The following is a 12759-nucleotide window of genomic DNA, read 5'->3' as shown; positions in this document are numbered from 1 at the left end:
CTGCCAAATTAACTAACGATGTGTGAAAACAATTAAAATACTCAAACGAAAGAAGAAAAAACAGAAGAAATGGATAAATATGGGGTATTTTTACATGTTTATCAATGTACAATCATGTATATCAGATAAATAAGGGCATATTTATTCATATAAAGCTGATTTCCAAACTGTGAAAGGAGGACGTATGGATTTAAATCTATCAAATGAGTTCCTCGTGGTCATAAACTCTTTGGTACGTCCCTCGTGAATCAAGTGGAAAGTGAAATACTTTGTCACGTTCATGAAGAGAGCGTGCAGCGTCTGATTTTTAATATAACGTTATCTTTTTATGATATACGCTGCAATTATATTAAAAAAAAAGTTTTAATTTAAAACTCTTTCTACTGCTGGACGGATGAGGGATTACACACACTGGTTTAATATAAAGTACTCCACGCACAATTAACTACAGTGAAGCCTCGTACTGCAGCTTTAACCGTTTCCCCACACGTTATATAATGTACTACATATATATATATATATATATATATATATAGTACTGTATCTAGTACTGTGCATAATCAGCCTGTTCTCCAGCACATGTAGAAAAGCCTCTGGAGAGCTCGTTAAACTGACCATCACTGACCGTTCTGTGTGATGAGAAAACAGGCTGAGGCAAAGGTCAAGGCCCTTCGTATACTGTATATACTGTATATACTGTATATACTGTATATAAATATGTGTGTATGTGTGTTGTACAAACCTGTCTCTGCTTGAGGAAGTCCAGCGCGATCTGAACGTTCTGTAGCCGATGGAACCTCATTCGCCCCTTTTCTCTCGGCTGGAAAATAAAGAGACAAAGGTTTAAGATGGAGGTGGATGGCGGTGTCCTCCAGGGGGCGCCGTCCTCCAGGGGGCGCCGTCCTCACTGTGGAGTCTGAGCGCTCTTTACAGAAGCTCACGTCAAACCATTTGAGTGTTTTTCAAAAAGAGGAGCGAGACAAACACGTAAAAGAGACTGGTTAGTTCACTCTGCAACCGTAAAACATGCCGCGGGAGAAGAAATATTAAGAGTATTTTTTAAACGAGGGCGGAGCCAAAACTACACAGTGTACAAGTAGTCACTAAATAATCAAACCTGTGGACTTCATACGTGCATTTAATGTATCGTATCATAACTAGTATTTTTCATTGTTGTTTTGCCTTTATTTATTTATTTCCCTTCTTATTCCATTTGAAAACAACACTGGAGGCCGTCGTGTATCGTTTGACTCACTGCAGTCAATATATATATTAAATTGATGTAAATATCGTAACAAATAGTACATAGAACATTATAATCAAACTAAACTAAATACATAAAAGCCATTTGCAATGACGGATTGACGGACGTGTGGAAAATCTAGCTACGACCCACGACAAAGATCAAACTCAGAACTGCTGTATGGCCGTGCTCGATTAATCGATGGGCGGGGCGTGTTCTTGGTCGGATTTCTTTGCTCGTAGCTCTAAAAGGAGAATATCTACCATAGTTTGAGAACCACAGACCAATTTGACATGATTGTTTGTTCTAGGGACGTCAAGATGAACTGGTTAAACGATAATCGTGATTATTCAGGTCACAATAAAATCGTAATAATCATCATGACTAATTTAGAAGCAAATTATGTAATTTCTCTTCAGTCCGAACCCAAAATGTACAGGTGCTTATATTAAAATAACTTTACTTGTGCAGTCATAAAGTTGGATTTCATAAAGTTGGATTTCATAAAGCTGGTTCGAGTATTAACGGAACACTAATGAATTAGAAGGAAAGACAATTATTATGTCCCAATAATAACCGTGAATAATCGTTAAATTGAGACGTTTCTTCTCACAATAATCGTAACAGTGAACTTTGACATTGTTAATAGCTTTTCGTTTTGTTTTTTCTAAGGTTTTCTTTCATGTATTTTCCCTTGAATTTATCATTACGACATTATTGCTTTTATTTCCCTTTTTTGTACAAAATTACAAATCAACAAAACGATTCGAGCAAGAAAAGAAACTCATAATAAGCACGTCTGATGAACCTAACGGCAGATCTCCTCCTGACCAGGGCCAAGTCCTGGCTCTGGATCCTCGTCTGGTCAAAGGTGAAAGGTCAAGAGCACATTTCCATCCGAGGACGATAAAGTGTGAGTCCAACCTTTCCATGGCATCAAAACGACACAAATGATACCGCTGTGAAGGGTATGGTTTATACTCCGGGTGCAAACGGTGATGACACAGCACGCCTCATGCAAAACGACGACCGCAAACGAGTTCAAACGTCAAAGGTGAAAGGTCAAGAGCACATTTCAATCCGAGGACGATAAAGTCTAACCTTTCCATGGCATCAAAACGACACCAATTATTCCAACGCAAAGTGAACGTACAATTACATTTGCCTGCAAGGTTTAGTTTATATTACGGGTGTAAACGGTGATGACACAGCACGCCTCATGCAAAACGAGTTCAAACGTCAAAGGTGAAAGGTCAAGAGCACATTTCCATCCGAGGACGATAAAAGTCTACGTCTAACCTTTCCTCGGCATCAAAATGAGACAAATTATTCTGATGTGAACACATTTGCCTGCATGGTTTAGTTCATATTCCAGTGCAAACGGTGATGACACAGCACGCCTCATGCAAAACGAGTTCAAACGTCAAAGGTGAAAGGTCATGAAGCGTGAGTGTTGTTATTGGGGACAGCGGTGTGCCGTAAACGTACTCCCTCCGCGCCTTCCTCGTCCTCCTCGTCCTCCTCTGTCCTGAGCAGGATCAGAGGAGGGGCCCGGGTCGCCGGGGGGCGTCTGGACAGAGGGCCCAGCTTCTGTTGCTACGGTAACAACAGGAGGGCAAAGTCAGACAAGCAGAAGCTAAAACTATAAACAGGGATTTTAGATGACATTAGTTTGCATTTGTTTTGGGGATTCTGTTTTTTCCCAGGCTAAATGAGTCCGTCCCAATTAACTAAATAAGGACAAAAGATTTTACACAAGTGCCATGATCTTATTCTTCTGTCAAACAACCGTTCCGACTGTTTCCCTGTTTTGCACCGTCAGAAACACAATCAGTGAAGCCCCTTTTCCTCGTTCTTCTATTAGGCTCTGACAGGTTGGACTATTCACTGAACTAAAATGTAGTTAAGATAAATATGTTCAAAATTTAAAAACCTAAGCCCGTTTTATCCCAAAAGAGCAATTTTTTTAGGTTTACAATTATACTTCCTGTAATTGATGACATCACACAGGGAAATTACCCAGCGACCACTGGACCAAAGCTCATCTAATGTCACTTTTGTTTAATTTGACAAATAAAACTATGTGAGAGAGACTTTATTTAATTGAATTAATGGTTAGAGGGTCAAAAAGTAGTTTCTTTTGTGTGAATTATGCATAAACTTTGACTATATCCCTGTTGTGATGTCACTCCCTGCCATTTTCTACAGATCTTTCAATTTTTTCTATCCAAACTATCATTTATATTTACAACAGGTATAAATACACCAAATAAAGTCTAAATGAGAACATCATAAAAACCTGTCATAGACACTTTAACCTCGTGTACAGCAGATATTCATTCAGAGGAGGCGGGGTCAGCACTCGGCTCCAGTCTGCGGCAGGAACGCGTCCTTTAGCATTAGCATCAGAACGGCTAAACGTCCATATCAGCACCGCGCTCACGAACTGTGCAGTCAGCGGCGGGGCAAAAGTGAAGCCACGTCTATCCTGTCGGCACACGTTATGTCACGGCCTGTTCCGCGCACAAAACGAGGCTTTTATCGTACAAGTTCAACCGTCCGGGGGTCTCGGCGCGAAGGGGGAGTGAGCACAGTCGAAATCGAAATCCGAGTCGACACTAGAAAGCACACGGTCGTATTTTGCTCATCATAATCTGGAGCGTACAGACTTTAAAACACTGCGAATAACAAAGAAGATGACTGCATTGTGAAATCAAAATGTCAAAAAAGAATAAACAGATTTTCATGACATATTTCAACCTTTATTTGGTCGATTGTGTATTTAAAAAGTCTCAACGTGACTACCGTATTTTCTGTATTTTCATTGTTTTGGCCCGGGTGCGACTTATACTCTAGTGCGACTTATACGTGATATTATTCGTTATTTTCACACTCCACAAGAGGGCGCTCTAGGCTCTAAGCGAGGCAGAAGAAGAATCTGCACTTCTTCTTCCTCTGGAGTTTGTGGAGTTGTTGAGAAGTGACACAGAGGAAGAAGAATTCAATGGATTTAGTGATTTGGGGTAAAACCGATGCTTTGGTAAACTTGTTAGCATGTTCTTTATGCTATAGTTATCTGAATAACTGTTCATATGTCACGTTAACATACCAGACACTTACCACAGTTCTGTCTGTGCCTCATGTAGCTGAAGGTGTTAGCGTTAGCATACGTCATGTAGCTGAAGGTGTTAGCGTTCGCATAAGTACACCTATTCACCATGTTCTCTCATCTGTTATTATTTTAAACTGCATTTCAAGATTAAATGTTCTTGGTCTTGGATTTTAACAAATAAATTTCGTTTTTTTCTTCTCTATTATGCATTTTTTATGGCTGGTGCGACTTATTCCCCGGAAAATACAGTAATGATTTGACTAGTAGAAAAAATAGTCTAGTTGACGACTAAATTAATCGTTTGTTGCAGCCCTGTGGCGATTAACAATTCAAAACATAATAATTTGAGGGTCAAATGTCCTCAAAATGGCATTTATAAACAGGAAGCAGAAACATGTGAATTAACAAACAACTGTTGATGTTTTCCAGTCCCGTTTCACAATTTTACACATTTACGACAGTTTTGTTTACGTGTCAATCAATGGAAATGTCACGTGAACATCACCTTTACACATATATACCGTAAATACATTCGTAAAACTGTTTAAAAAGTAGACAAACAGTGCCACGCCCGACACCATTTCCACCACCAGACGCACCTTCAAACGCGCTCGAGAATACAGCGATCTTTATTTCAGCGACATTTGGTGCGACATTCGAAGCGGTAAAAAGGTGTGACGTACCAGCGTGACTCCCGAGAGCACCTCCAGCAGCGAGATGAGGTTGTGCCCGTCCCTCAGATCCTCGTACAGGTCAGTGATGTGCTTCCTCACCTGGGACACACACGGAGAAGAACAACAACTGGAGTTAAAATCAGACGACAAAGACAAAATCGTGTATAAAACCTGTAAACTCTGTGGCTCTGACCTCTACAAGTTTATATTTTTGTGTTCGACGTGCACTTTGACCTTAGAAAACTACAAAAACACAAGGCAAACGCAAAAAAACGTCCTCCATGATTTGTTCAGGCCTTAATCTGTGTCGACGTGCGCTTGCCCAGCTGACCGGACCGCTGTCGGGCGTTGCCATGCCGACCGGTTGCCATGGCGCTGCCGTGTCGGTGACAGCTGACGCGGTGATTCAGCAGACGTTTAAGAAGTGTGACAAGGACAGACGCGGCAAAGGGCAGACTGGGAATGTACGCACACGTGGCCTTTCTTGGCGTTGTAGCTTGTTGGTCGGTTGCTGGAGTTTGTTGGTATCCAGTGTCCAGTCTTTTTTAGGACTGAATTTAATGAATTTATTAAAATAACTGATTCATCGCAACACAACTGACACTTTGTATTGGTGATGGTGGGAAATGTTAAGCAGTCAGGTTAAGGTTATGTGTTGGGAAACGTTTATTTGGTCATTTTTGAATTTTTTGGATGTTTGTGAACTGGGTCTGGGCAGGATTGTGTTAAAGAGTGATGAAAATCCAGCGTGTTTGCCAGAGCAATTTATAATTCTAAATAAATATGTTTTGAATGGGCAAAAGTGCTCAAAATATCACCACTAAACAGAAAGCTGAAACCCATGACAGAACAAAACCTGCATGTGCTTTATAACTCGGACAGAGCAAGAAATACAGCAAAGTGACAATAACAAGTGAATTTAGGGTCTTTGATAAAACAGAAAAACACATCATTTTGTCTGTAAATATAATAAAAATACATCTCTTTAGCGTCATCTCCTTCGAATGTAGTAAAAATCCAATATACACCAGCCTTTCACGATGTAAACAACTACAGCTCTCACATAGTAAAAGTATTATCAGCATTAGTTTACTTGTGTAATTATATATCAGAGTTATAATAAAGAACAGGTCGACAACCACTATCTGAACACTTTAAGTAGGCTTTTTTTTCTTTTTTTTTAGATTATAAATCAGGATTTAAACATAATACTATCAACAATTATTCTAAATGTTTAATCTGTGTGCTATATATTTAGTGGACAAAACAAATGTCTTTGTAAAGTATCATAAACACATTGTTCATTATTGACGTGACTGTAGTTCTAAATACTACTGTACCTGATTCAAACTTGTACTTTTACTGCACTTTCCTGTACTTTTATTGCACTTTTATTGTACTTTTACTGTACTTCACTGGACCTGAGATAACGTGCACCGCTCTGATCCACCAGCAGAGGGCAGCACCACCAAAACAACTCATGAATCACTGCCTCAGATTAGTCAGTGAAATTAGATGATGTAAGCAAACTATTTACTGAAACAAAATACACAAAACATTTATGATGATGAAGTGCGAGTCTAAAGAAAACTGAGCTGACAGTTGCTTTGGAGACTCGATTTATGAGTTAGAAGATTATAATGTGGATTTATTTATGTGTTTGTGAAGTTCATGTCATAAAGATGCATTCAATTAACTCCACAGAGCAAACCAGGGCCTTTCAAATGAACATTATGATTAAATATCAAACAGTTGTCAAAAGATATTGTAAAAATGAAAGGTGAAGTATGAGTATTACCACTGGGACACAAACCACAAATTAAACGGCAATAAATCAAACAGTTTTGCACTTTGTTAAACCACTACACGCATTGTAACTCTGAAAAACAAGTAATTTAAAGATACAAACAACCTTTCAATCGCATTATATAAAGAAACTGGCAACAAAACTGTAATGCTGATAAAGTACAGTCATAAGAATCTGAGATATGGAGATTATGGCTGTGTTCACTTGTGGTTATTTAGCCTTAAATTGACCTAATTTTAGTGCTCACTTTTGTCCTGTTCTAGTCCTCGTTCAGTTTTAATTTAGTGGCGGTTTTGTCATGGTTTGGATGTGGTAAATGTGCAAACGTCAAGCGCGAACCCAAAGTAATCGATATTAAAACTAGCATTGAAACTAGATACTCACCTGAGCAAGTATTGATACTGTACAGCCTTTTTTAAACAGTTTTAGAGCGATTTTAGTTATTATTTAATGCATCAACCTTTATTTAACCAGGTCAGAACCCATTTTGATTGAGGGCAAAGTGAAACACATGCCAGCGCACAAATCACAAACACATTTACACCATTAAGATACATTCAAAAGCAGATATTTCTAGTTTGTGGCGTGGGAAAGCGCTTTATCAGAACGAGCGCGACCACAATGTTTAATAAAGAAGCTTGTGTTGAATATATCAGTCTGCTGCGTAAAGCTTTGGCCTCAAAATAGCACTTTTAATTATCATTGCTGCATTAAAATGTGAGTGTCGTGACAACGCAGCCATTTACCACACGTCTAATGAATAAAACCCTTCTCTGGGCAGTAAACCCTCTTAATAATCCCCCGTGTGTCAGTTGCTCCTCGGCAGCCGCAGTGACAGGTGTAAATGAGTTCACAAAGACTCGCTGTATTCCACACGCACAGATGTAATGTTCCTGCAGCGTCCGACACTGTCACCGGAAGCATTTCTGTCACACAGCTGAGAGTATGAAGGCTCCGGGACATTATTATGGACGTAACGTGTGAGACGGTTAGTTATTATTATGTTATTTAATGTTATTTATTCACGGTTCATCACAGTTGAACAGTGGAAATCATATTTGTGTCGTGTTTTGTTTCTCAACCAGGAGGAAACAAGGTGAAATCCACATTATTTGAACATAAAAAGGTGTTTGTTTTTAATGCTAACTATAAATATTCAGTTGTAGTCGTCTGGACAACGTTTCGACTCTCATCCCAGAGTCATTCTCAATCTGCGAATTTAACTTTAAAGTGAATATTTTTGATAATGTTTTGCTGATGATTTTGTGGAAAAGGCACGTCACGTTTTCTCAGTTTCATTCTTCAATAAATCTAAATAATGAATGGGTTGATATGAGTCTCAATAAGAAAGTAAACCATTATACGAAGACGTTTGTTGTGTGAATGATACTGGATAATAACCTGATTAAAGTCCCTCAACATTCTTAAGCCTAATGATTATCAGTCTGACGTCTTAAGTCTTCTTCAGCTGTCGTCTTCTAAACAGAAAGTGTCTGGCCCTAGTCCCGGTCCCAGTCCCGGTCCCAGTCCCGGTCCCGGTCCCGGTCCCAGTCCCGGTCCCAGTCCCGGTCCTAGTCCCGGTCCTAGTCCCGGTCCTAGTCCCGGTCCCAGTCCCAGGGCACAGCTGCCTCAGAGGTGACACATGGGCACAGCCTGGTCCTCACTGTCCCGTGAACACACTGGACGCTCTGTCACAGGCTGGAACATGAGGCTCACCACATGTGTTCGGACGAGCGCCACTTTATAAACGCTTCTGAAGCTGCTGTTAATGTGTGAACGTCTCCCCCTGAACGTCTCCCCCTGAACGCCTCCCCCTGAACGTCTCCCCCTGAACGTCTCCCCCTGAACGTCTCCCCCTGAACAAAGTTTGAGGCACAGATTTATGCGTTTGCAGATATATTGGGCCGATATTTGCATATTAGCGCATCAGCTTTTGGCCTTCAAATGTGAATACGTAATCTGGGCGGAGCCTCAGACTAAAAGGAAAGAAAATGTAGCTTTATTTGAAGTCTATGGTGCAAACAGGACACGGAATGCACTCTTCTGTGTTTGCAGTGAAACGAGGTCAATGGTGGATGAAGTACTCGGTTTTGTAGAAGTACATATACAAGAGCAAGCAAATACTCAAGTTAAAACATCTACTTAAGCAAAAAAAAAAAAAAGTTAGTAAAAAGTAATATTACAGCGTGAAATTGTGATCTCAATAAAGAATTGTCCTGATTATTGGTCAATCTATTTTCCAGGTCATTTTCAAAGTCTATATTAGTTTGCAAAATTTTAGGAGAATATACTTTTACATTTGCTCTTCGTTACATTAGACCACTCAATAGATGAGTTTATGGTCAAAACTGCCCTAAATATCTAAATAAACAATAGTATCAGTCGTGAAAATGATGATTTAGGCTTGAAAATCTCTAGAGAAAGATTAAAACTGAGTAAAAAAGACGCTATTTATGTTTTTGCAAAATGAAACTTGAGGAAGAATTGAAAGATGTTTAGAATTATAGTTTTTTTACAGTATTTATACGTGTTTATATTTTACCATTATAATCCATTACTTTATGTTGCACCAAATCCCAATAGTTTGTCTGTTTCGTTCACTTACGATGGCAATAAGTGTTTGTTCAGATTCTGATTTCAATGACAATCCATTCACTTTCACGTCTAAATATTAATACCAGAACATATTTCGTCACTAAAGGATCAATCCATTTATAAGTTCTTACATATTTTTATATTTTTTTCATTTCCAATCAAAATGGTCCTTGTTCAACTCAATTAGGGCTGGTTTGATTTAGCTTTTTAAAGTGCCTATGACAGGTTTTTACGATGTTCTAATTTTGACTTTATTTGGTGTATTTATACTTGTCGTACATATAAATGATAGTTTTACACCAATCGAGTAAGTATTGAGGAGAAAACGTTAAAAAAATCTGTAGAAAATGACAGGGAGTGACACTCACTCCAGACAAAGTTTATGCAGAATTTACACAAAAGAAACAACTTTTTTTTTACTCTTTAAACATTAATTCAACAAAATAAAGTGAAAAATAAATGAATAGAAGTTTTTTTAGTTTTTTCTCAGTGTTTGCTGGCTAATTTCCTAGAGTGATGTCATAAATTACAAACAGGAAGTTAAATTATAAACTTAAAAAATGTGCTATTCTGGTATGACATTTTTAGATTTTTTAGCATTTTTTTTTATTTTTTAGCTACATTTTTTACATTTTTTTTGGCAACATTTTAAATATATAAAACTTAACTGCATTTGAGTTCAATGAGTGCCCGACCTGTCAGAGGCACTTTAATGCTTTCTAAATATTAACACTTTCTTTTCCTCACTATGAACAAGTCCCATTCACAAATCTGATGCAAAACTCTTAAAAGTATCGTTAAAAGTAAAAGTAATATAAAGCGAAAGCGTCCCGTCTCCCGTCTTAATCCGCACAAACCGGATTTACTGCGCCTGAGTCATCGCGGCCCCGAGTCATCGCGGCCCCGGGTCATCGCGGCCCCGGGTCAGGCCGAGGTGGCGCTACGTGTGCCGAAAGTATTTGAGTGACTGCAGTAGTGGCCTATATTTGTACTTCTTGTATAAACAGTGGTGTTGTGGTGACCGCCTTGAACACCTGAGCGGCACAAAGGACCGACCGCACGCAAACATGACACAGGTAAATACACGGCAATGATGTCACGGCAACGGAAGCGGTTTACAATGTGCTGAGATTGTTCTGCAACTCAAACGATATAGAAATGAAATTGAATTTAAAAACATCAACAATGTCTCTCTCTTTATGAAACAGTTATTTAGCAATAACAATAAGCAATCTCGGCCCCGCTCTCGGCCCCGCTCTCGGCCCCGCTCTCGGCCCCGCTCTCGGCCCCGCTCTCGGCCCCGCTCTCGGCCCCGCTCTCGGCCCCGCTCTCGGCCCCGCTCTCGGCCCCGGCCCCGGTCCATCCCTGCCCCGGTCCATCCCTGCCCCGGCTCGGCCCTGCCCCGGCTCGGCCCTGCCCCGGCTCGGCCCTGCCCCGGCTCGGCCCTGCCCCGGCTCGGCCCTGCCCCGGCTCGGCCCTGCCCCGGCTCGGCCCTGCTCCGGCTCGGCCCTGCCCCGGCTCGGCCCTGCCCTGCCCCGCCCCGGCTCAGGTCTCAGCTTCGAGTTCTGGCTCGGGCCGCGCGGTGCGACCGTTGCAGTCATGTGACACAAATACCCAGCATTCCCTGCATCTCACAAGTGTTTGTAAACCGGCTCTGTGACTGTGTCGAGCGTCGAGCGTGAGACAAGTGTGAAGGGGACATTCTCCTTATACTTTCTATCACATCTCGGACCCGCCCAGTCGCACTTATCAACTATAACGTCATTTACTTTAATATTTCAGTGGACAAATGATATAGAGTGAAATACAGTGCCTCATAGGGTCAAAAGTCAACAAAAAGGCAAAGCCAAAAGACCATAATCGCTCAGGGGAATAAGACTTTTCTCACTTGAGAATACATTCTGACTCTATTTTAGGACATTTATCTTATTCTAAATCTAAACTGTGACTAGAGAGGTCAAGGTCAAGGTTATCAATAATAATAATAATAATAACTTTTATTAGGTTAATCAACAATTATTCAGATGGCAATATAATCGTAAGAACCACACAAAATAAATAATAATTGTGCTGTTTTAGAAGCAAAGTATTAAGTCATTTAATTGACTTTGTACTTTAATGTACTATTTAAATGTATAATGCTGTTTATGTGGCTGTTAATATATAACTTTACTTTTTCATTCAGAAAGTTTTATTGTGAAAAGCTGGTCACAAACTATTGGATCAGTAATGTATTAGAATGAAAGATGTATGTGAATGTGTCAAAAAGTCGAAATAATTGTTAATAAATGTTACTTATTCTTAAAATCAGCTTGAAATGGTGACAATGTTGTGAATGTTGCTTTGAAGATATTGATATTTACCCTCGATAGTCCGATATTTACCCTCGATAGTCCGATATTTACCCTCGATAGTCCGATATTTACCCTTGATAGTCTGATAGTTATCTTAAATAGTCTGACAATTGTCTTAAATAGTCAGATAAATTGTTTTAAATAGTCTGATATTCAGTGGACATCTGGAAGCGTGTGGTGGATAATGCTTCCAGTTCTCGTTCCACATTTACGCTTCACTCTTCGCGCTCGACTTTTTGCCTTGGAGAGACAGAAACGTACCTTGATGAGATGTTTGTTGACCCATTTTGTGAAGGTTTTCTTCTGCACCCTGTCGCGCTCGTCTGCGAAACACAAAAACAAACCGTTCAGTACATTTTAAACACAACAAAAGTACAAATCAACATAATAAGACGGTATAAAGAGCACAAACTGAACAAGGGAAAATGACCTGGTTATTATGGTTGTATATTGAGTGTGGGTTTCTGAGGACAAAGAGCAGATAAAGTTATGTCCACGTCGGGTTTAAACCTGGTCAAATCACTACAGTCGTGTTGTAAACCGTTTATCTCTATCTCTGTTTGCTTTTGAGCACTTTTAAGCAACATCGGTTTTGCAACATCTGTAATAAAGCCAGTTAAATGATACACTAAAGCTAACGCTACAGCTAAAGCTAAAGCGCTAAACTAAAGCTAAAACGCTAAGCTAAAGCTAAAGCTAAAGCTAAAATGCAAAACTAAAGTTAAAATGCAAAACTAAAGCTAAAGCTACAGCTACAATGCTAAACTAAAGCTAAAACGCTAAACTAAAGCGAAAGCTAAAACGTTAAACTGAAGCTAAAGCTAAAGCTAAAATGCTAAACTAAAGCTAAAACTAAAACGTTAAACTAAAGCCACAAAATGAAAAACATATGAAATCATAAGTGTTTTAGATAAATTAAAACTGATTATTTAAGTCACAATATAATCTTAAGAACTAAAACAATAATATCCAAA

General features: G+C 39.5%; 1 protein-coding gene across 1 annotated transcript in view; it reads right to left on the bottom strand.

The window, feature by feature from the left end:
- LOC140362145 (microtubule-actin cross-linking factor 1-like) overlaps positions 1-12759 on the bottom strand; it is a 329939-nt gene that overhangs the window by 203397 nt on the left and 113783 nt on the right. Inside the window, exons 2-4 of the mRNA XM_072448200.1 lie at positions 12047-12108; positions 5039-5128; positions 743-820 (exon numbers count right to left, since the gene is read on the bottom strand). Coding sequence (XP_072304301.1) covers positions 743-820; positions 5039-5128; positions 12047-12108 — 230 coding nt within the window. The remainder of the gene's footprint in view (positions 1-742; positions 821-5038; positions 5129-12046; positions 12109-12759) is intronic.

Source organism: Eucyclogobius newberryi, unplaced genomic scaffold, assembly GCF_026437365.1.
Source record: "Eucyclogobius newberryi isolate DKJ021-1_F unplaced genomic scaffold, fEucNew1.0.hap1 SCAF_16, whole genome shotgun sequence".
In the NCBI taxonomy this organism is placed as follows: Eukaryota; Metazoa; Chordata; class Actinopteri; order Gobiiformes; family Gobiidae; genus Eucyclogobius; species Eucyclogobius newberryi.
This window is presented reverse-complemented; position numbering and strand designations above follow the sequence as displayed.